General features: G+C 43.9%; 1 protein-coding gene across 1 annotated transcript in view; it reads right to left on the bottom strand.

The window, feature by feature from the left end:
• Positions 1–25,878, bottom strand: part of LOC130121572 (astrotactin-2) — a 570,216-nt gene that overhangs the window by 65,616 nt on the left and 478,722 nt on the right. Inside the window, exon 18 of the mRNA XM_056290419.1 lies at positions 5,771–6,084. Within this exon, the coding sequence (XP_056146394.1) occupies positions 5,771–6,084 (314 nt within the window). The remainder of the gene's footprint in view (positions 1–5,770; positions 6,085–25,878) is intronic.

Here is a 25,878-nt window from a genome sequence, read left to right as displayed (position 1 = left end):
GGAGCCACTGAAAATTAACCCTGTAGTGGCCATGGCAGGCATGGACGTTATTAGATCGCTTTTAGCGGGGCTGTGGCCTCCCTAAATTTCATATCAGCCATTATGACAAGACAGAGGAGGATGTTACATTTCCAGAGATACCAATATTATTGTTCTAGTCCAAATAGAACCAGAGATATGCCATTTTACATATCGGATGTCACCAATGCATGTTGAAAAAACTAAGTTCCCAGTCACTTTTGAGACATTATTCATCTATACACTATGTATAGACATCTATAACACTCCTCTTCTGCTGGGCAAGGTTTAGAACCAGCGAGTGCAGAAAACAAAACACAATTCAGTACTTCAACAGTGTTTTTTTTTTATTTACCAATGTAACTGCTTATCAACTGGCTCTCGATCTCAAACTTCTCAATCTCACTTGACAAGTTAACTGTGTTAACACCCCCCTTCACAGGCACAAAGGGCAGTGCATTCAAGCGTTGCTTTTTTTGCACTTGCAGCGCTTCACACAGCCATTCTTGCACCTGGATGATACCAGTTCATGGCAGGTGTGGGAGGCCTTGGGTAGTTCTGTCCAATATGGCTCCAACATTCCTTCCTGGTTCCTGGTCCAGCCCCAGTTGTCCGGTGAAGGCAACTCTGGTGCAGGAAACGGCATCTGGCCCCACACACATATCCTCCCTGATAGACTGCCCTCTTCACATGTTGCTCCAGGGCTGCCTTTGTTGGTGGTATCAGCTGAACGTTGTTCTTCTTTGCAAACATCTTCTTTCGTGCTTTATTGATGTCCATGCACTTGCTCGTCCTGTCATACAGGAGTATGACAAATCTTTCTGTGCTCCTCATGACCTCTTCTGGTATGTCACCTGGTGCAGAGGACAGCGTCAGGAGAGCATCTGTCAGGTCTGGCAAAACGATCCATACTGCCCAAGCAGTTTTCTTACCGTGTCCGGCAAAACTGGATACAGTGTCACACCCAGTGAGAGCATGAAACATTGGTAACATTTATCAGGGGAATAATGTTTTGAAACGTGAATAATGTCTCAAAAGTGACTGGGAACTTAGTTTTTTTCAACATGCATTGGTGACATCCGATATGTAAAATGGCATATCTCTGGTTGTATTTGGACTAGAACAATAATATTGGTATCTCTGGAAAGGTAACATTCTCCTCTGTCTTGTCGTAATGGCTGATATGAAATTTAGGGAGGCCACAGCCCCGCTAAAAGCGATCTAATAACGTCCATGCCTGCTATGGCCACTACGAGGTTAATTTTCAGTGGCTCCATATCCAAATTTCTTCTAAATATATTAAGCTCCATATGTACCAAGTTTGGTGCTTTTATCACAACATGCACAATCCTTGTGAATATTGGAGCTAAGCTGCCCCACTAGTGTCAAAGATGTGGCTTACCCGTTTTTCCTCCCAAAATCCTTAAACCTACTCCCTGTTAACGGGCAGTACTGGAGACGTGATGAAGTGGTACTTTCACGCCTTTGACAAAGCCACACACCAAACCAAGAGGGCTGATATTCAATGTAATGATGAAAACAGGATCACTCTGGATGCTTGGATGAATGCTCTTTTTTTCAATCCTTTAATACCCTTATTCCTTTTCAGTCCCGGTAGGATAATTTTCAAGGGGGAAAGACGAGGTAATTTCACATAGGAACATAATCCCCTTCTGGCTCAATAATGACAAGACTGACATGAAAGTGACATGACATGCCCTGTCAAACAGTCAGACAGCTAGTCAGAGACCATTGACGGATACAGATAGTCCCTTGCGAGATGACTATATAAGCCTGTGTTGTGGACAAAGACACACGCGCACACAAATAGCCTGGGCAACACAGCTTGTATTCTGATTGTTTGGGGTTGGGGTCAAAAGCACACTCCCCTCGCTTGTCAGCACATTTCCATCTCTATCCTAAATCACCCTAACCTGCTACACATCCTTCTCAGCTCGGTCCCTCTGTCTAGCCAATCAGTACAAGCCCTTTTCTCCTTTCTTAGTGTCTAACCTATTATGCAACTCACCATATGCCTTTTCCTTTGCCTTCACCACCTCTCTCTTCACTTTACATGGCATCTCCTTGTACTCCTGTCTACTCTCTTTATCTCTCTAGCCCACTTCGTCTTTGCCAACCTCTTCGTTTGTATACTTTGCAATACTTCCTCATTCCACCACCAAGTCTCCTTGTCTTCCTTCCTCTGTCCTGTTGACACACCAAGTACCTTCCTAGCTGTCTCCCTCACTATTTCTGCAGTGGTTGCCCAGCCATCCGGCAACTCTTCGCTACCACCCAGTGTACAGCTTAACTCCTCCCTGAACTCCACACAACAGTCTTCCTTCTTCAAATTCCACCATTTGATCTTTGGCTCTGCCTTCACTCTCTACCTCTTTTTGGTTTCCAAAGTCATCCTACAGACCACAATCCGATGCTGCCTAGCTACGTTCTCCCCTGTCACCACCTTGCAGTCTCCAGTCCCTTTCAGATCGCGCCTTCTACATAAGATATAGTCCACCTGTGTGCACTTTCCTCCACTCTTGTACGTCACCCTGTGTTCCTTCCTCTTCTTGAAATACTATCTAGTCACCACAGCCATTTCCATCCTTTTCGCAAAATCCACTACCATCTGTCCCTCCACATTTCTCTCCTTGGTACAATACCTACCCATCACCTCACTTTTTTGTTGTTGTGTGCAATTGATCTAAAAATGATTTTAAATGCAAATATATGCAATTTTAGGAAAATTCAGGGAGCGGCAGGTCTGTATCTGTTTTTCCACAAAATTAAGCTTTGAAAATCCAAAACTGTCATAATGACCAGCTTGGTCATTCTAGTTGGTCCCTCCACAGCTTCCCGTGTCTCCAGTGGCTCAGCTTCCTGTGTTTCCTGTGTCTTAGCGTTCCATGTCTCCATTGGCCCTGCTTCCTATGCCCGCACCCTGAGAAGTCCGGCTGCCGATGCCCACACCCCAAGTGGCCCTGCTGTCGACGCCTGTACCCTGAGTGACTCCGCCGCTGACGCCGGCACCCCAAGCAGCCCCTCCATCAATGCCCGCACCCCAAGTGGTCCCGCCAGCACCCCAAGCAGCCCCCACGCTGTCAAACTACGACAAACCAAGTCTTTAGCGTCTTTTAAATCTCGTCTTAAAACTTTTATTTTTGTGAGAGCTTTTACAAATGTTTGATGTTTGTTTTCATCTATTGATGCTTTTTAATTTTACTCTTACTTATTCAGTCTTACTCTTATTTTTGCCTTGTCTGGTTTTATTCCTTTGTAAATCACTTTGTAACATTGTATAAGAAAAGTGCTAAATAAATAAAATTATTACTATTATTATTATTATTATTATTACATGTGGTGTGTTTGTATGTATGAGTGTGTGTGTGTGTGTGTGTGTGTACATACACACAGGGTGTTGTGATGCGTCTAGTGCAGCAGTGTGTAGTTGGAGGGAAGGTGCATGTGTTCTTCCAACCCGCTTGTGTCCCTCCTGCCCTTAGCTTGCTGCCGCTGGCTAGCCTTTGTGGCGAATAGGGAAGCATCCTAGCGTGTAAGCCTTCCCTTGCCAGTACATAGCCTCTCCTTCACCAACACTCCTGCCAGGCCTCCCCGTGGCCACACATGGTAACTGGGGTCTTGCGGCCCCAGGCTAACTTGGCAGGGGATCTCGGAGCAGCAGTGGGCCCCAGAGATATGGTGTGCAGGCCCACCCTGGTGGACACGCCCTGGCACCTATCAACCACTGCCCCGCTGCCTTGTGGGTGAGTCTGGAAGACATAAGGCTAAGGGAGCTTACCCCAACAGAAAAGCAAGCTGTGGCGGCATGCTTCGAGGCGGTTTCCGAAAAACTGGATTTCCGGCAGCGCCCTGCAGTTGTGTGGAGGTGCCGGTCGTCTAGGGATCCCCCTTGCCATCGGAAACATCTCCTCTACAATCAAGTCATGTGGCGTTGGGAGAAGCGCACCCCCCATGCCACTTTAAAAACCATCTCTGCGCAGGTATCTTCTGCTATCTGAGTCCTCAAAGGACCCACAAATAGAAGAAGATGGTCATCATCGGGCACGATGGACAACCAGCAAGCAAAGTGTGTGTGTGTGTGTGTGTGTGTGGTGTAAAGGCTCCCACACTAGCAGCAACAGTTACAGCCAAGAGAATATGAGAAAGAGACAAATAGTGGAGAAGGAGAGCAGCGGACTCCCCATCCTCCCAGGGGGTCGATGACATCAATAAGAAGCTAATAATCCTGGCCTCAAGTACCTCAGAAGGACTGAGAGCCTTCCAGAGCAAACCACTGCAGTCTACCTCTCCTTCTCGTAATCCTCAAGTCAAGTAGAGTCAAGCCAACTTTATTCGTATAGCCCATTATCACAAATCACAAATTTGCCTCAGTGGGCTTAATCCTCCTCCTCATACCCCCGTCATTCCAAGAAGACCAGGGTTAGGGTGGGAGGAAAGAGAAGGAGGGAAAGAGAGGTGTTTATGGGGGAGGGGAAAAGAGGACATTTTGCACTTCCTCACCTTTATCTATATATGGTGCCCACTAGGGGCCGTCTGCTATTGATTGTGCCTTTTTTTCTTCAGTCCTGTGGCACTTTGTTATGGGCAGCACGTACAGGGCACTTTGTTGTGTGTGTGTGTGTGTGTGTGTGTGTGTGTGTGCGTGCGGGAGAGAGAGAGATAGTGTGTGTGTGTGTGTGAGAGAAGAGAGAGAGAGAGAGAGAGAGAGAGAGAGAGAGAGAGAGAGAGAGAGAGAGAGAGAGAGAGAGAGAGAGAGAGAGCAATAGTGTGCGTGTGTGTGTCTGTGTTTTGAAAGGCAAGTGATCAGTTTGTATTTTGCCCTTGTATAGCTGTTGCCTGCTGTAATTATAGAAGGTAAGGTAATAAGATGCTTCGTTGTGGGGTAGTGTGAACCATTCTGCTCCACATGGAGAGTAGTGTGTGTTTGTGCGTGTGTGTGTGTTTTTGTGTGTGTGTGGGGAGGGGGGTGGAGGGATCTCATGTGTATACATGTGCATCTGTGTTCGTTGATTCAGAAGGAGGGAGCAACATCAACATGCATGAGCAAAGCCCGAAACAGAACTGTTTACAGGTGAGTCAGACCACACACACACACACACACACACAAACACACACTGTATCCCTACAAAGAAGGAAAAGCATTACGTCATCTTTTTTATAGCTTTTCTATCATACTGCTTATACGTAGTGGTCAGTGTTATCCAACATATGCCACCTAGAGGTATTATTTGACAAATGCACTAAATTTGCTCTATAAATTTGCTCATAGTAGTAGTAGTAGCACTAAATTTGCTCTTATGTGCATATTTGCAAGAAACAAAAACTGTCTCATATAATGTTCTGCGAGTAAAGAAACGTGGTTTACTTTTTTCTTTGTTATTTCCTTTTCCTTTGTGCTGATGATACACTTACCTTTGAAGATCTCATTGATATGTCAACAATTGTATCTTTTTTTCCAAACACATTTTCTTATGTTTGTATATCTATTTGGGTGTATGTGTAGATGTGTGTGCTTTCAAATCTACTTTCAGAATGTTATGAGGATCATAGGACAGATATTTTCCAGCTGTCAAAAATGTACCAGTAAACACAACCTCCAGAGTATGCATCACTTGTTTACTTCCCCACCAAATTTACTGGTACTTAACGGTCCCTGCCCCCCCCCCCCCCACACACACACACAGATTAATGCACTGACACACATTCTGGTGCCCCATTACTGCCGTCTCACCTCTTTGGTGACGTTGTCTTGGACCAGACTGTAGAGTGGCACAACCCGGCTGACCTCCAACAGCACAGGGATGGGTGAGGGCTTCTCACTGCCCCGACCATTAATACTGCGGCTCCCATCACCTATCATGGTCTGGCGGTGGCACAGGTGACAGGCAGCTGGGCAGCTACCCTTCTCCTCGCATCGGATCTCCACCCCGTTCACCAGATCCTCAGACAACAGCTGACTCTTCAACAATGCTGACAGATAGCTGATGAAGGGAACTGACTTCAGCTCACGCCGGCCGCCTCCGCCGACCCCCTGGTCTGTCGCTTCTGGGGGTGAGGGGTATGAAGCAGAGGGCAGAATGGGGAGTAGGAGGAAGACAAAGGGGCATAGGTTTGAGAGTTCAGATAATATAATAGATATATAGATAGATATAGATTAATAGTAAAATAGATAGATAGATACATAGATAGTCTTTATTGTCCTGCAGGAAAATGGTTTTTACAGCCAGTATACACTCACTGGCCACTTTATTAGGTACACCTTGCTAGTACCGGGTTGGACCCCCTTTTGCCTTCAGAACTGCCTAAATCCTTCGTGGCATAGATTCAACAAGGTACTGGAAACATTCCTCAGAGAGTTTGGTCCATATTGACATGATAGCATCACGCAGTTGCTGCAGATTTGTCGGCTGCACATCCATGATGCGAATCTCCCGGTCCACCACATCCCAAAGGTGCTCTATTGGATTGAGATCTGGTGACTGTGGAGGCCATTTGAGTACAGTGAACTCATTGTCATGTTCAAGAAACCAGTCTGAGATGATTCAAGCTTTATGACATGGCGCGTTATCCGGCTGGAAGTAGCCATCAGAAGATGGGAACACTGTGGTCATAAAGGGATGGACATGGTCAGCAACAATACTCAGGTAGGCTGTGGCGTTGACACGATGCTCAGTTGGTACTAAGGGGCCCAAAGTGTGCCAAGAAAATATCCCCCACACCATTACACCACCACCACCAGCCTGCACCGTTTATACAAGGCAGGATGGATCCATGCTTTCATGTTGTTGACGCCAAACTCTGACCCGACCATCCGAATGTCGCAGCAGAAATCGAGACTCATCAGACCAGGCAACATTTTTCCAATCTTCTATTGTCCAATTTTGCTGAGCCTGTGCGAATTGTAGCCTCAGTTTCCTGTTCTTAGCTGACAGGAGTGGCACCCGGTGTGGTCTTCTGCTGCTGTAGCCCATCTGCCTCAAGGTTCGACGTGTTGTGCGTTCAGAGATGCTCTTCTGCATACCTCGGTTGTAATGAGTGGTTATTTGAGTTACTGTTGCCTTTCTATCAGCTCAAACCAGTCTGGCCATTCTCCTCTGACCTCTGGCATTCAACAAGGCATTTTTGCCCACAGAACTGCCGCTCACTGGATATTTTCTCTTTTTCGGACCATTCTCTGTAAACCCTAGAGATGGTTGTGCGTGAAAATCCCAGTAGATCAGCAGTTTCTGAAATACTCAGACCAGCCCGTCTGGCACCAACAACCATGCCACATTCAAAGTCACTTAAATCACCTTTCTTCCCCATTATGATGCTCGGTTTGAACTGCAGCAGATCGTCTTGACCATGTCTACATGCCTAAATGCATTGAGTTGCTGCCATGTGATTGGCTGATTAGAAATTTGCGTTAACGAGCAGTTGGACAGGTGTGCCTAATAAAGTGGCCGGTAAGTGTATGTATGCACAGAAACAGACAGACAACCGCACCACAACATACAGATATACATATACATAAACACATAACATCCATAAACACATACAATTCACTCACATTCACAGATAAATAGAAGTGTGGGGTGGAAGGTTTATAAAACAGTCATTCCATCTGAAAGTCAAATATTCCCGAAACAATTCCTACTCTTTAAGTTATCTTGCTCAACAGAAGAAATATGGCAATCCCTTAAACAAAAAAGCTACCCCTCTCCCTTACGACTCTCAACTCCATATTTCCTTTAAACAATTCTTGACTCTAAATACACACACAGTCAGATTGACTAGGAAGTTTCACAATGCCTCGATGAAGAAAAAACAACAACAACTAATCCCTCACTGTCATCAGCTTGTATAGACGAGGGATGGATGGGTGTTTGTGGGGGGGTCAATGGCTTCATCCTCATAAGTGTAAATAAGCTCTGTCTGATGTTATCACTTCGGGGCTTCTTGTTCATCGTTTTGTCTGTCAGTGGGACAACAATATAACAATTGGGAGGAGGACGCAGGGAGAGGAGAAATGGAGCTGCAAAATAGGAGAAAACGTTAATTGGGTGGAGTTTCCCTTGGAGAAGATGTAAGGCTATGTGTTTTGATAAAACAGATGTGCCATTTATATTGATAGAGCTTTTTTGTGTGTGTGTGTGTCCATGTTCATCTGAGTTTATGCAATAAGTTTTATAATTCTATAGTAAAGGTCTGCAACTGTTATTATTATTTCGTTCAGTTGAGGTAAGTTCTCTAACAAATTCTTAAGTTATATTGTAGTCTGAAGCCACTGTGAAGACTAATTCAGCATTTTCAACTGCAAGCTAGGAGAGTGAATCATTCTGGCCAAGTCTCCCAGATTACTGGAATTCAATGAGGAAAACATCAATAGAACTAGAGGTGGGAGCCATTGGCTAAACACAATACTGACGTAGTACAGTATGGTAGCTAACTGCCTTCACAGACATATACACACAAACATACACACATACATACACTCACACATAAACTGGAAGAAAGAGAAACTTACAACCCAGTCACACGGTCTGGGGATACAGTTTAAAGTAGGAAAAGGTCGAGAAAGGGGAAAAAAAGCCCTTCCAAATGGCATTCTTCAAGGTAGGGTAATTGGGACCAGCTTAGGGTAACCATTTCAAATGATTCATTTCCTGCAGTGCCCTTAATCATATTGAAACTGAGAGCCTTCAAACTATTTCACAAGGGCAAAAAAGAAAACACTATGTGCATGAACTCAGACAGCATATGTATGTGTTTTGTGTGTGAGAGCATGTGTGTGTTGTGTATATGTGTGGTTGTGATAGAGAAGCAGAGAGAGAGGGAGACAGAAAGTACGACTGTGTTTGTGTGCACGATTTTCCTTGCTTTGTCAATGTTTGTCTAGCCAGTGTTTTAAAAGTTAACCCAAGGACAAGCTGGGGGCAGAAAAATCTCCAAACCCTCATTTTTCACATATAAATGCATACCAAGTAACATGCTTTCAGGGTGATATTTAACATGTGAGTATTTCCTCACTATTTCAGGATTCAAGGACTAGGCAGTGACAGATTTTCCAATTAATCTTATTTACAGGAGACAAATCATCCAAGTCCCATTAAATAACGGGCAATTAACATGATACAAGTTCCTAATTTGGGGAAAGCAAGACTGCACTACCCTAGTGATTTGTGTGTCAAAACAGAGGTTGGAGTAAAAAAAAAAAACACCCAAATTGTGGGCAGTGTGCATAACATTGGAGGACAAGTTCCCTAGACTCTTTCCCAGGTCGCCAGTTAGGTTAGGGGGGCCGAATCGATGGACCTGAAATTTGGACTCATTGAGCCGGAGGAAGTTTTGTGATATCCAGCACTTAATATTGGAGAGACAGGCTATAACATGAGAAAGACTGTGTCATTACCAGTAAGCGGGCCATAAAGTGATAACAGCGCAAATTAATATTATGATGACAGATAATCTGACCCAGGGGGAGCATGTAAATGGAAAATAATAATGGACCAAAAATTGACCCCTGGGGGACACCACATGTGAGGGGGGCTGGTGATGAGGAGAATTCTCTCATTATATCAGAAAAAAGATCTGTCAGATAGGTAGGATTGGAACCAGGCCAGAGCAATATCCTTAATGCTAACAAAGTTTTTTTTTTAAAATTTGATTTTGATATACTTTATTAATCCCCGTGGGGAATTTCGTCTCTGCATTTCACCCATCCTAGCTGTGTAGCAAGAACAGTGGGCAGCCGCTGTGCAGCAACTGGGGACCAACTCCAGTTCATCTTGCCATGCCTCGGTCAGGGGCACAGACAGGTGTATTAACCCTAACACGCATGTCTTTTTGATGGTGGGGGAAACCGGAGCACCTGAAGAAAACCCACTGCAGACACGGGGAGAACATGCAAACTCCACACAGAGGATGACCTGGAATGACCCAAGGTTGGACAACCCTGGGGTTCAAAACCACAACCTTCTTGCTGTGAGGCGACAGCACTAACCATTGGGCCACCGTGCCGTCCAAGGTGATTCCAAGGCAATTTAAAAGGATGCTATGGTCGACTGTATCAAAAATGGAACTCAGGTCAAGCAGAATTAAAACTAAGCAAGCACAGGGAGTCAGTGGTAAGCAATAAGTCATTGGTGACTTTAATGAGAGCTGTTTCTGTGCTGTGGTGGGTACGGAATCTTGATTGAAATTGCTCAAAATTACAACTATTCATGTGTATGATTAGTTGAAGAGCAACAGGCTTTTCTAGGATTTTAGATAGAAAAGGTAGATTTGAAATTGGTCTAAAATTGCTTAAAACAAGAGGGTCCAGGGTAGGCTTCTTCAGGAGAGGTTGGACTATTGCATGTTTAAAACTAGATGGGAACAAACCGGTAGAATCAGAATCAGAATCACAATACTTTATTCATCCCCGAGGAGAATACAGTGAGCAGTTGATAATGGAGAGAATTTGTGGGCCAAAAGTGTGAAATACGTACCTCTTTCAGAAAACTAGTGGGGATAGTGTACAGTTGACAGGTGGAAGAGTTAAAGTGGGAAATTAGCTCTTATAAGTCTAACAGAGAAATTTGCTTGAAGTGAGTCAGACTGGCGGAGGGTTCAATGCCAGTGGGGAGATTGCTCGTCACTGGTGTAATGTGGAGCCTAATGTCATCTATTTTCTTAATAATAATAACGTGGTGGAGAAACTGCTCGCATTTTTCAGTGAATGCATCCAAAGGTTGGCTGGGGGGGCTAACCACTAAATTTATAGCCTGAAACAAAACCCTGGGGTTGTGGCAGCTACCAGCAATTAAATTAGAAAAGTAGGAATGCCTTGTTTCCTTAACTGCATTCTGATAAGCCATCATCACACGTTTCAGTCTACCAAGAGATGCATTAAGTTTGTCCTTCTTCCATTTTCTCTTGGCTTTCCTGTACTGCCACTTTAAAGCCCTTGTGTGGTCATTAAGACAGGGGAGGCTGTTATGTTTGACACATTTAACTTTGATAGGGGAAAAATCATCAAGGATCGTCCGACAGGTATTATTAAAATTCCATCCATCCATTATCCAAACCACTTATCCTGCTCTCAGGGTTATGGGGATGCTAGAGCCTATCCCAGCAGTCATTGGGTGGCAGGCGGGGAGACACACTGGACAGGCTGCCAGGCCATCACAGGGCCAACACACACACACACACACACACACCGGAATGTAGAATTATGAAATTATTATTATTATGAACATTAAAATTATCCAATAAATCATTTACAGAGATATCCCTCTGGCTAAGGATATAACTAGCCAGAGCCGGTAAAAACTTTTTTTCTAAAACTACTAGCTGACTTGGAATTAAAAGATCAAGAGCAGATACAGGTAGATGGCTTGTGAGCAGGGAGTGGGATCAAGGTGTGAAAAATCACAGCTTTGTGATCAGAGACATTAAAATCTAGCAGTTCAATATTATTAAGAGAAAGATTGTAAGACAACACCAGCTCAAGACTATGCCCCTTAGTCAGTCACGTCTGCAACTTTGCCACCAGAGACGGTAGGTGATAGCACCTGGCAGTTCAACAGATCTTATGATGGAGTGACCATTAATAAGGATTTCAGGTAATCTGTACTTACAACCCCATTGTAGACAGAAAGCTTGGGAGAAAGAGACAGTTGAATGTCGCCAGCCATATTAGTTGGGGCAGCATCAGCAGCAGCAGAGTGTGTCGAAACAGTTTCACCTGGCAAGACACCACTGCAGATGACATCACTGCTGGCCACAGCTGCATCCAGTGCTCTGTTGCGTGGGTGGGTCGGAGGCCAAGGGCCAGCCGGAGGGCACTCGAGACTGGAGACCACAGGAGGAGAGAGACATCTGTGTCGTTTCCCATGAGAAACCAGGGTCGCTGGGGAGTTTCGAAGCTTCCTCCTCTTGTCAGAGTGGACTAGGGCAGGCAGCTCCGGTGCAGACTGTGTATGAGTAGCCATTAGCTCTGTTAGCGGATCCAAGTGGAGTAAAGACGTTTGAGAGCAGGAGAAAGTCTTCATCCACATCTGGATGAAGGAGGAAGATAAATCCTTCTCCCCTTCTTTTTCTTTGCAACGGACGCCCAGGAGCGGGGGTTATCAGTTGACAGGCCGGGAGTGGGGCCTTCTGCCGGGCTCTCAGAGCTGCGGGGAGTGTCCGGCTGCAGCAGATCCACCTAGGATAGGAGCAGAGAGTGCCACTAGAGGACATCATCCAAAAGGCTCTCGATGGAGTGGAGCTTGGATCTCAGACTGGACAGCTCAGACTTCCCTATGCTGGGCCGAGACATGCTATGGGGAGAGAAAATACGACGTTGCCATTGCTGGGTGCAGCGTAGTTTTGACTGGTGTAAAAAGCGTGTTGAGAACAACAGCCCGCCCCGGTCTGATCAGCAATGGGAAAATGGGAACACGGCTGTATTTCCAAAAATCAGACAAAAAGCTCAGCGAGGAAGTATGAATAAATAAAAATAAAACCACTGATTATGGCTAAGGCAGAGTGTTGAGTCCATATAGTTCTCGCCACACACAAGCAGTATGGCATTGGAAACTCCAGTGCGATCAATTCCGTGCAACAATCGATAATCAGATGAAATCCAGAAAATAGTTCAGTAAAGCCATAAATCAATTAAAAGTTGTTAATAGTACCGTACAATTGCAGCTAAAAACTAGATAAAAATGTCAATTTATGACGTCAGGCAATGAAACACAATGCCAAAGCATGCACTGGTGTTATAGACAAACGCCATATTTTCATTATGAAATTATTATGTAACAAGGGCTTATTGCTAAACTCAAGATAGATAAAATAACACGAATAGGTGCAAGTGTGTTTTTGTGTGTGAGAGAAAGTGAGAGAGAGCGAGACAGAGAGAGAGAGAGAGCGAGAATGAGAAAGACTTCATTATGAAATTATTATGTAACACGGGCTTATTGCTAAAACTCAAGATAGATAAAATAACACGAATAGGTGCATGTGTGTTTTTGTGTGTGAGAGAAAGTGAGAGAGAGCGAGAAAGAGAGAGAAATACTTTGTAGCTATGTATACTCAGGGTTCCCACTCTTTCTAAGAGAAAGAAAGCCACTTTATCTTGTCATTGTATTGTTACAACAAATTTGTTCTCTGCATTTAAGCCATTCTATTGTATAGGAGCAGTGAGCAGCTGCAGCGCCCGGGGACCAACTCCAGTTCTTCCTTTCATTGCCTTTGTCAGAGGCACAGACAGGAGTATTAACCCTAGCATGCATGTCTTTTTGATGGAGGGAGGAAACTGGAGCACCAGGAGGAAACCCATGCAGACACGGGGAGAACATGCAAACTCCACACAGAAAGGACCTGGGATGGCTTGTGGTTCGAACCCAGGACCTTCCTGCTGTGAGGCAACAATGCTAACCATTGGGCCATCATGCATCATAATAATTTAACAAGACTTTGCAAGAACATTTTTCCGTTATTTTGCTTGGATATACATGACAGCTGTTGTTCACATAAGGTCCTATTATTTGGTATCAACTAGTCTCAACACTTTCTAATTGGGCTGTTTATCTTTTAGCTGGTCACCCAACACAAGCCAAAAAAACTTTAAACACTGATGTGCAATTTTAACAGCTAAAAATATTGCTGAAAACATACAATCAATGAAAAAAAATGAGTCAAACAATTCAATCTCAATGTAACCCACTTGGCATGTGTGACGCCAAGTTTGCAGGTATGTCTAAGAGTCTAGGTTCTAAGAGGAGACTGGCATACAATGAAGTAGTTAAGTATGCAATGATATTACTTAATCCTTCCCCAAATAACTCACAACAACAACAACCATATATCTTTGTTTAAGGGAAGTGTACTATTTAACAAGAACAACAAAAATAGTAAGAAAAAAATGAGATTTAGAATAAAATAGAGTTTATACCTTTCATGGAAATAACCAAGGGAGTATGAAATTAGTCTTTATGTTTGCTCAACCCTGTTGCAAGAGTTTTTTTTTGTTGTTGTTTTTTTTTTTTTTTGAGTGCACTTAAGTTCCTACCACCACCCTTAGCAAGAAAAACTGTCCATCCTGGCTCCCCAAAGAATGAAGAGTGAATATGATGATGGTTCGAGAAGATCCAGTAAGAGCAGAAATGGGGACCATAAGGCAGTGGGGGTGATAGCGGCTCAAGTAGCACAATACTGTCTGTAGTACAGTCTCAAAAAAAAAAAGCCTGCAAAAAACGTGCAGAGTAATCACCCAGTTGTCCATATCAACAGCTCACTTATGTTTCTCCTCAGGATACATACAATCTTTATATACTACACATATTTCAATAACTACAGCTTAGAATTTAATCTTATCTGTCCAGTTCAGTGGATTAGTTTACCGAGAACATGGTATCCATCTATCCATTATCCAAACCGCTTATCCTGCTCTCAGGATCGCGGGGATGCTGGAGCCTATCCCAGCAGTCATTGGGCGGCAGGCGGGGAGACACCCTGAACAGGCTGCCAGGCCATCACAGGGCAGACACACACACACACACACACACACACACACACACACACCTAGGGACAATTTACTGTGGCCGATTCACCTGACCTGCATGTCTTTGGACTGTGGGAAGAAACCGGAGCACCCGGAAAAAACCCACACAGACACAGGGAGAACATGCAAACTCCACACAGAGGACGACCCGGGACGACCCTCAAGGTTGGACAACCCCGTACCCCGTGTTTAGAACGTACTACCAGTCACAACAAAAGTACAGAAGATATATGAAACAGATGTTTTTCTGCCGTAGCAGAATTAATCAACCACTAACTTAGCATTTTTTTCCCTAAATGCACATTATTTAAAAATTATTAATTAGGTAATTAGTTCACCCCGATTGTTTTTAAAAAAAACATATTGTAACGTGCATGGATAAATAGACTTGCTAGGCCTTGGCTAATGGGTTGGACCCTTTAGTCGACTGGTTAACGTAGCTGCCCGTGCGGGAAACTCAGGTCCGCGTCCCGGCTGCGGCGATTCCTTGGCTGCCCCCCCCCCCCACCCCCCCCCCCCGAATTCGCTACATTGGTGCCAGAAGTGGGATGGTGAGACCGTGAGGCCACTGGAAGCGTGTGCACCCAGAGGAGTGAGGGAGCGTGTATGCACGCTTCCCGAAGGAGCGGGGTAGTGTAACGACCATGGATAAGTAGACTTGCTAGCCCTTGGCTAACGGGTCAGACCCTTTAGTCGACTGGTTAATGTAGTCACCCGTGGTGTGGGAGACCCGGGTTCGCGTCCCGGCTGCGGCGGTTCCCGGACTGCCCCCTGAATTCGCTACATTGGTGTCAGAAGTGGGATGGTGAGACCGTGAGGCTGTTGGAGGCGCGTGCGCCCAGGTACGTGAGGGAGCTGATATGCTGGTGCACGGGGACATGCTTCCTGAAGCAGGGGGGTAGTGGTGTAATGTGCACGGATAAATAGACTCGCTAGCCCTTGGCTAATGGGTCAGACCCTTTAGTCGACTGGTTGTCACACGTGGTGCGGGAGATCCGGGTTCATGTCCCAGCTGCGGCGGTTCCCGGACTGACCCCCGAATTTGCTACAATATAATCAAGCAACAATCTTCAAGGTTAGCAACAACCAGAGTGCTAATTTGCTGTTTAGCTAACAGCTAACTCACTGGAATGTATGATACACATGCCATGTGGAAAGGTCGGCAGCTCCGTGGTCGTTGTATAACTAATGTTTCAGCTTTCAAGGACCTTTTCTCATTTAGCCTTGCTAGTTTTCTACTCTAAATCAAAGTGTTTAGACTATTCAAACTTTCAGTAAAAGAGCTACCTGCTTGTACTACTATGTGCTCAGGCCCGTCTCGCTCAAGATATAAAAGAAAACATGTCGAATGAATTCTCAATTCCCTCTCTCGATTACACCACTAGGGAGCGCGAATGGACCATAATAATTGAGGGATTACGTCATATTTCACATGACGGGAACACGTCCGCCATGTTGGAGGACAACGGCTCCAATCCAGAGGATACTGTGTTGCTCTCACTGCGCGATGCTAAACCTTTTATAAACAGGCAGAGTGGACAGAATTTGTTTCAAGGTTTGATTCATACAGAATACCTATCGTGGTTTGATAGGGTTAATTTCTGCGCTGTTTTTGGTATTCCAATCGAGCTGACACGGTGCGGAACAAGTCCTACTTCCATCCATCCATTATCCAAACCGTTTATCCTTACCCAGGGTTGCGGGGATGCTGGAACCCATCCCAGCAATCACTGGGCCGCAGGCAGGGAGACACCCTGGAAAGGTCGCCAGACCATCACAGGGCTTATTGAAAAAAAAAATCAGTAAGCTTTATAACGCTATAGTTACAACACGTAGTACTCTCCATAAAAAAAAGAAAAGGCAAATAATCAGCCATCAAGGAGAAGAAACTCAAAAGTTGCCGTAGGAAAGAAGAAAATTTATATCGAGGATAAGTCGGGAAGATCTTACAGATAAAAAAATAGTATGCTTTTACAAAAGGGAAAAAGCAGCTTGGTCCTTTAGAAATCGAGGCAACAAGAAAAATTACATCCGTCCATATCCATGTGGAGCGTGTCATTGGGCTAGCACAGAGAAAATTTGCAATTTTAAGAGGAATTTTACCAACAGACTACCTACAGTAATAAGGACAGTGCTGGTATGACAACAGTGGATAAAACTGCCTTGGTTTCTTGCACATTGACAAATGTGTGTGACTCAGTAGTTCCTTCAGACTGATACAACTTTCAAGTTATATATTATTCATTGTATAAAACTGTTATAATATATTTTTTTAAGAAACAAAAGCATTTAAAAATAAAGACAACATTTCAATTGTGTTAGAAATTTTTCAATTGTGTCCCTCATCATCAGCAGTTATAAGGCAAATCTTAAAAATTCATGGTTTGGATATAATTAGTACAAGAGGGGGAGAAACTGCATTTGTTTTGTAAATTTGTTAAAATATCGGTGTAACATATCGATAAGTGCAAGTTTTTCTAGATATCTCTCCTTGGTTTTTCCAGCTTGTACATAATTCTTGATCAAAGCCATCACGGAATTGCATGAGATTGGCCTAAAAGTTGAAAATCCTCAAATCGAATCTGATCCTTTGTAAAACTTATTTTGCAAACCGTTTTTCGAAGAGTGGATCACAACTGTGATGTTTTATTTCCGTACGTTTGTCTGACTTTCACTTAAAATGTCGTTAAACACAGCTCGACAATGAGAACTTCGGTGTAAACAGTGGTTGCTAAGGTCTAGCTGTCCTCCAACATGGCGGAGGTTTTCGTTGTCAATGAAAAATTCATGTGATTGAGACTAACCCATAGCGTCATACCTGTCTGACGACTGGTTTTGTTTTTAATGACTGCTCAGACTACCTGGCTACATCAACATGTCAAAATAAATTTTTATTGACAACTTGACAATTTTCCATGATCTCAATAAAATTTCAAGGGCATTTGATCACTTTTATAGTTTTCCAGGTGTTTTCCATGACTGGAAAACGGGTCTATAACTTTCCAGGTTTTCCAGTATGTGTGGGAACCCTAAAACTCTGTGCGTGCTTGTGTGTAATTACTGCGTGCCTATGCCCGTGTATGCGTACACTCTTCTGAGTTCGTCTCTTAGAAGTTGGTGTGTGGTTGAAAGGGTGGGAGGTAACTTCTTATGCTATGTATATAAGCTCAAAGGTGGCCCTAAGAGCCCAATTACACTTAAGTCAAAAGAGAGAGGCTATCGTCACTTTGCCCTCATAGTAAAACCTTGTGATGAGCTCATTTTGCCTATAACTGGCAAATAACAGTTTCACCCTTTCATTTACCCCTGACTACAGCCTCCCCTCTATGTAAAGGATGCCATTTGATAAAAGACTTGGTGTGATCGGGGGAAAAAATACTTACAATGCTGGCTGACTGGAATATCATATTAATCTCGTACAAGCTCATCATGTCTGATTTCCATCATGCCCACGGGGGATGAGCCATGAAGTTGAATAAATAATCAGATCATGCGTTATTTATTCACAAAATATACCACTTCAGCATTGTAAAAGATCATATCAATTTATATCCACATTAGTTTCACTTTCCACAACATCTTGCAACACACACAAAAGACATCTGCAGCCATCTGGTGGTCATATGAAATAATGTCTGGCATTTACAATGCCAGACAATGCCACCCTGTTTTACAACACGGATGTGCTTTCAGGTTCCTATTTATTTTACTCCATGTCTCTCACTTAATTTGGTGAATGTCTGGTGATTTCATGTGGTAGGTTGCCTAATAAGTAAAATTAACAAATTAATCCAATTTTCATCTGTCAACTCAGCAAACCTCACACTCCAAAAGGGGAGGATGTGTAAATGTTGGGAATTGACGGTCTAACTGCAGTTTGATCAGAGATGTGCACAAGTACATCAAAAAGTATCTTGTTACAAATTAAAAATACTTGCTCATTAAATGTATCAAATAAAATACAAAATACTGGTAAGAGAAAATTTATGTAATTAAAGCAAAAGTAATTTGTTATCTGAAAATACAAAAATACATTCTATAAAACTGATATCACATTTTAGGCCTTTAGTGGCCTCAGTATGGGTCTGACCTTAACCCTTCTACATTAAAAGGTGAGCTTTGCTAATTTCCCCACATCATAGATTTGAAGTGACCTGTTACGACCCTCGGTCTGGAGAGGGTGCAACTATTAGCGTACTGAGTAACAGTGAGGTGAGGGTGCAACACAGTGAGACATAAACGTATAGATATAATAAAATAAATATATTTATTAACAATGACAGGACAAGGGAACCGAACGGTTGCCAAAACAAACTATTAACAAAAGTAACCCACCCTTGACAGTGCTGAAAAGCACCAAACCTAAAGACAAAAAGGTGGCAACCGCTGCTAACCTAGTGTGTCTAACAGAGGTAAGCTACGTGATGGGGTGTTTGCCCATGGGCATCTTACCTTGATCCCCTCGCCCAAAAGAGCTAAACAACTAAACATAACTCAAAATAGTCACAATGCAAACTAAACCAAAAACGGGCCAGACGTTACAAACACAAAGTAACTATATCACACAAACTAAACTAGCTGGCCGCTGAACTGAAGACATGTGGGGGTTTAAATGGGAGACTGAACAGCTGATGAAGATTGGATTCGTTGACCGGTTGATTAGGTGATGAGGAGCACCTGAATGTAGAGTCAGAGTGATACAGGAGGCAACACAAAACTATACGGACACACCCGTGGCCGTAACATGACCAATCAGGATATGTTGGAGGTGGAAGGCTGCGAATTCAGGGGTGCATGCCGGGCGGTTTCTGTCAGTCAAAGCAACCACTGACTGACTGAGCGAACAACCAATTGAAATGCAACAGGGGGAACTGAACGGTTAGGCCACAGTGATGCCCTAGTTCTTTCAGAAGAAAATAACTTTGGGATTTAGCAGGTGCCTTTTTCAAGATCGATAAATACAAGTGCAATGGAGTAAGTACATTTTGAAGATCACCAACTTTACAAGCAACCAACTGAACAAGTGCAAAAGACATGTAACAGTACCATTACAGCAGAGTATGCCGGTACAAAATAGTAGAACAGAAAGGGAAGGACCCATCTTCCCCAATGCCAAAAACAAACCAAAAAAAGTACACTCCTTTGCGTACCCCTAACAATGCAGTCCTTCCATTTTAGTTGTTTTTCAGCACAACTAATATCTAACAGCTTTTTTTTCTTTTACATTTCAGTTTTAGTTGTTTTGCAGCACAACTAATTTCTCCATCAGTTCAGCTGTTAATCACCTTCTGTGAGGGTGGTAAACCATGCCTGCAAAGAAGAAGATGCTCAGCTGGTGCCAATGATGGTGAAGTGGTGCTGAATCTCACAAAGAGTAGCTTGATCAGTGGATATAAATCCAGCGGGGAAAGGTCCTTTCTGGGGTCTTTCAGAAAATGAAAGGGTCTCCAACTCTGATTTGTGTGACTGGGCAATATCTCTCTGCCCAACTCTCAGTTCCTGTTGTTGGGATTGGAAACAGTACAGGCAAACAGGGAGACAAGGTTGTTATGAATTTACATTAAACTCAAGGATTTTTAATATAAAATATCTAAAAATGTGACATGAAACTAGTTACTCATTTATTGTTTAATTGATGGAATATTTATTTTTGATGATTAATTAATGAAATTGCAGTTTAACCTTAAGACACTGAAGTGAGAGTTGTTTACCCATACCCTGGTCAGAGAAGATGAAGAAAGCGTCTTAATTCTCTTCAGCGGTGTTTGATGATGCAGTCTAACGTTCTGACATAAGGCCAAGTTCTTCAGCTGAATGCAGAAACAGGTGGTGTATCCTCTTCTTCTCTGCAGTTCATTTCGGGGGCAACCACATCATCTTGAAAAACGGGTGGGTTGCTATAGCCAGGATGGCTTCATTGAGACCAGTCTTCAGCTGTAAGGAGCTACTGAACCTTTTCTCAAAGCCAGCTATGGTGACTTGCAAGATACAGTGCCTTGCAAAAGTATTCAACCCTCTTGACAGTCATCACTAATTTCTGAACCCATAAGCTCTCACAGCATGTTCCCAAAGCCAAAATAAGTTATATTTCACTGATTTTTTATTAATACATTAAAAACTAAAATATAGTGCTTGTATTGCTTGTATAAGTATTCAACCCCTTGTGCTCTGAAAACCCCAAGTTTACACAAATGACAAATGATTCCTAAAACAAACTTGGGTTAACACATTTGGACATAATTCGTGTGCACCTGTAAGATATTACAGTAATGGTTTCATTTATGGGGATAAAAAAACACTCTCTGTAAAGATAATTAGCTGGGCATGAATTCCATCAGAAAATGAAGACAAAGGAGCATAATACCGAAGTAAGAGACAGTGATTAAAATGCAGAAGGCAGGAAAGGGATACAAAACAGTATCCAAGTGTTTAGATGTCCCATGGAACACTGTTGGATCCATTGTCAGAAAGTGGCGGCTGTATCACACCGCCCAGATGCTTTGTAAGACAGGCCGTCCCACAAAGCTAAATGTCCGAGCAAGAAGTAGGCTGGTGAGGAAAGCCACAGGTGATCCTGCAATCACTTTGAAGGAGCTCCAGAGGTCAGTGGCTGAAATTGGAGTGAATGTGCATGAGTCACCCATATTATGGTCTCCCCATGAATCTGGCTTGTATGGGAGGGTGGCAAGAAAGAAGCCATTGCTCAAAACTATGCATAAAAAAGCATGCTTGGAATTTTCTACCAAGCTTGAGAGAGAACCAGTTAGGATGTGGGTAAAGGTTTTGTGGTCAGATGAGACGAAAGTTGAGCTTCTTGGCTAAAACTCAAAGCGTCATGTGAGGCGCAAACCTAACACTGCTCATGCCCTAAAAAACACCCTCCCTACAGTGAAGCATGGCAGTGGCAGCATAACATTATGGGGTTGCTTTTCATCTGCAGGCACTGGGAACCTTATTCAAAATTGAGGGAAGAATGGATGGAGCTAAATACAGGGAAATATTGAAAGGAAACCTGTTGCAGTCTGCCATATAACTGAAGCTTGGGAGAAGGTTCACCTACCATAAGGACAATGATCCTAAGCACAAGGCTAAAGCAACAAAAAGGTGAACGTTTTAGAGTGGCCAAGTCAAAGTCCGGACCTCAACCCCATTGAAAATTTGTGGCACACTGAAAATCACAGTCCAAAGGCGCCATCCCATCAACCTGCAAGACCTTTACAAATTCTGTCAAAAACAATGGGTAAAACTTACTCCAGAAGAATGTGCAAAGCTTGTACATACTCAAAGAGAATGATGGCTGTTAATGCAACAAAAGGGTACTCTACAAAGTACTGATAAGTGGGGGTTGAATACTTATGTAAATGTGGCGCCAGGTTTGTTAGATCACTATTTTAATATTCAATTTGGAGGGAAAAGATTCGGGCATCAGGAGATCACTTGAGCAATACAACGATAGCCAGGGAGGTCACCACAGTTACACCCCTTAAGACACCAGAGGTGACATTAAGGAAATAATTCCGGATTTGTGGACAAATCGGGGGAGCCAGACAGAGAGATAAGCTCTCCTTTACTAGCCTGGCTAACCAAACTGAATCTGGACTGAAAAGGGGATTATTCAGAGACTGAAATGATTGAGGCTGTGGTTAAAGATGTAAGCCCTGGGCTCCACCTATGCGACCTACTGGAAATCAAGCGAGACCTCACACTTCCCACTCCATCTTGAGAGGACACTATAAAGCTGACTCATCCTCTGACCTCCTCCATCGACTCATGAACATATCCCAAGACCCTATGGAATCTTCACAGAATTTTCTCTTCAGTGCAATTGAGCTTAGGAAGAAACAACTCTGGAAGTCTTGAGGGGAGGATGATGGCGAACAGTTCAGCCCAGACCTTTTTTTAAAAATTGTATTTCTGATTTTTCCCTTTTTTCTCCCAATTTAGTGGCCAATCAATCCCTATTTTAGTTCAAACACCCACCCTCATACTGCATATGTTGGCCAACTCCATCTCTCTGGCCGGCAGTATCGAAGGAGACGCCTCGCCACCTCTGTGACAAGGTGAATCCAGGCAGAACCACTGCTTTTTCCGACACACACAGAGACGCATTCATGTGACGAACACAAGCCGACTCCGCCCCCCTTCCGAAGACAGCGTTGCCAATTATTGCTGCTTCATCGAGTCCGTCCATAGTCGGATCTGACAACACCAGGGTGCGAACCCCAGTCCCCAGTGGGCAACTGCATCGACACAAAGCCGATGCTTAGACCGCTACACCACTGCAGACCCTGAGTTTAGCCCAGACTTAATCCAACGCAAGTTCCTACATTCTTTAGAGACTGGTCTGCTTAGAGAGGCAGTAAAGTTTCATCTTAAACCCTACCTCAGCAACCCCGAAGTCACAGATGAACTCCTGATAGAGAGAATAAATTAAGCTGACAGTCTTGAGCTAAAGCAACAGAACAAGCTGAAGAGAAATAGTACCTTGAAAACACTGAAAGTAAATTAGATATACACTGAGCAACGCTGGTAACAGTCGGTTGTCTCTTAACAGAGGAACAGACACAAACAAAGAAACCTGGACAAAAGGGAGTTTGACAGCGTCCACAAAAAAAAAGAAATGGGGACAGTGTAAAGACCCTGACCCAGACACCGCTAAGTTCATTGAGGGTCTCAAAGCTGAGGTTCTTGAAATTAAAAAAAAAAATCAGCGAGACATTAGAGGCAACAAAGTCACACCCCAGCACTGATACAGGCCTACCTACAGCTGTGAGAGGGGCACGAGGATGCCAGGCATACAAAGAGATGCATGCCAGTGAATCATGTAGGCACTGTTACCACTGCGGACAAGAGAGCCATCTTTCCCATGGCTGCAGGCAGAGGAGACTGATGCAGGGAAACGGGAGGTTGCTGCTGAGCCGGGACCCACAGTAGCCCACCCACTTTCCAGGTCCCAGGTTAACTCTGCATCTCTCCGTGACGGTCAACAGAGCCCATCAGGTGAAAAGGGAGACATTCTTCCTGCTACTCAAAAGTCAAACAATAGTCAGCCAACCGGTGACACACCCACATGCCATGTTCCCTGTCAATGCCAAGCTAAGCTCATCAATCTCATTGGGAAGAGATGTGTGGTCCAGTGTCATCTAGACGATGTAGCCGTTGAGGCATTGTGGGACACTAGAGCTCAGGCGAGTTTCATGATGGGTGGAGAAAACAACACCTTCCACACACATAGTCTGGTCACTTGTTGAACTTTTGGGGCCAGAGCCATTGGTTGCATTAGTAGCAAATCAAACAGAAATAACTTTTGATGGCTGGGTGGAGATAGAGTTTTACTTAGACTGTTACACACACACAGAAAAGACACTACTTCCCCCCTTTCTGGTTTCTAGTGACCCCAGCATGGCTGAACAACCTATCACTGGATTCAATGTGACTGAAGAAATAGTTAAAAATGGGTAAAGCGGCAATCAAAACTACAAACCATCCGTAGAATCAGCCAGTGACAATAAACACAGCTAAAGTTATGCTCAAGATACTGGGAATGTGGGGACAATACAGACCAGACCTTCCTGGTCAGGTCTGGTCAATATTGGTCAGCTTACATACCTGTCTCAACAGCCAACACCAACAAACATGACATCACCCTAAATCCCCACACCATACTGGGCAACCTGCAACAAATAAAGGCAGTGTATCCAGTTACAGCCGATTTGTTCACATCTGAGAGCACAGCAGAGCAACCTGAACAGAGCCCCCCACAACCTGACATTCAGTTTGTTGAGGTAACCACTGCCCCACACCAGAGTAACAAGCCATCTCAATGGGCTCCTCCGGTAAAGTTAGACCACCTCACTGAAAATCAGCAGCAGATTATGAGACAGCTGTTACGCGAAGAATGTCCTGCTATCACTTATGATGATGAGGATGTTGGATGTATTCCCTCTCTAAAAATGCACATCACCCTGCAAAACACGACTCCTGTTCGACCTACACATCAGTGCCAAAACCTTTGCATCAAGATGTGAAGGATTACCTGCGGGATTTCCTGAACCAAGGATGGATATCACAGTCAAGGTCCCCCTTCTCCTCACCGATCGTCTGCATTTGGAAAAAAAGTCTGGGGCATTGAGGCTGTGCTGCAACTACAGAGAACTTAACAGAAATCTGTCCTCGACTAGCACCCGATCCCCAGGATCAAAGATATGCTAGATTCTCTGCATGACAACTCGTGCTTTTCAGTGCTGGACCAAGGAAAGGCATATCACCAGGGATTCCTGGACCCGGAGAGTAGACCATTGGCAGCTTTTATAACACCTTAGGTTCTTTATCAGTGGAACTGTATACCATTTGGTCTCAGCTCAGCACCAGCAGAATTCCAAAGAAGTATGGAGGAGTGCCTGGTGGGCCTTCGTGATGTTGTCTGCCAGCCCTACCTGCATGACAACCTCATCCATTCCCCCACCTTTGACAGCCACGTGAAGCATGTTAGCGCTGTCCTGCAGAGGTACAAAAAACATGGTGTCAAACTCATCCCACAGAAATGTAAGGTCTTTAAGCAGGATGAGCGTTTCTTAGGATGGATTGTTTCTGAGGAGGCTCCTCCATCATCACCACCATGGCAGGAGTTTGGCTGTTCCAGCACTTGAGGTAAGTGAGCCTGCCATCCCTGACAATGGAGAAGAGTATCTTGAGCCCCACGTACCACAGAATGAGCACAACCTGCCGGAGCACCAAGATGAATATTCATCTGCAACAGAGGGGCAAACTCCCGATAGAGGCAAAAGCTCTGACTCAGGAGAGCCATCACCACCATGGAACAGCTACCCATAGAGAATGAGACAACCACCCAGTATACTGACGAATGACTCATTGGATCAACCCACCATCAGGGAAACAGGTATGGACAATATTGAGGTAAGAACACCATCTTCATGTTCTAAGAGACTTTGGAGGCTTTAGACACTTACAAATATAAAGACAATGGCCGAGACATTGGTGTGACAGACTGAAAAGACATTACATTTAAAAAAAAAAGTACAGTCACACACAAATATATATGTATATGCTGAAAAGACATCGGCTCTGCACTTATACAGTGTTGACAATGAGTAAATGTGTGTATACTAATGTAAAGGCATTTGTGGACATATAATGGCATGTAGAATTTAAGTGTGGTGTAGACAGGAATATAGTGTTGGCTGTTGAATGGGAGTCTGTTACAGATTAGGATATATCTAAATGAGGTGAAAATGTTAATAATTCTTGAAAAACAATTCTAATGGTTTAATCTGCTGAGAATATGACATTGAGTTTCAGTTGAACAT

Source organism: Lampris incognitus, chromosome 12 (genome assembly GCF_029633865.1).
Source record: "Lampris incognitus isolate fLamInc1 chromosome 12, fLamInc1.hap2, whole genome shotgun sequence".
Lineage (NCBI taxonomy): Eukaryota > Metazoa > Chordata > Actinopteri > Lampriformes > Lampridae > Lampris > Lampris incognitus.
The sequence above is the reverse complement of the archived record's forward strand: the minus strand, read 5'-3'. Positions and strand labels throughout refer to the sequence as shown.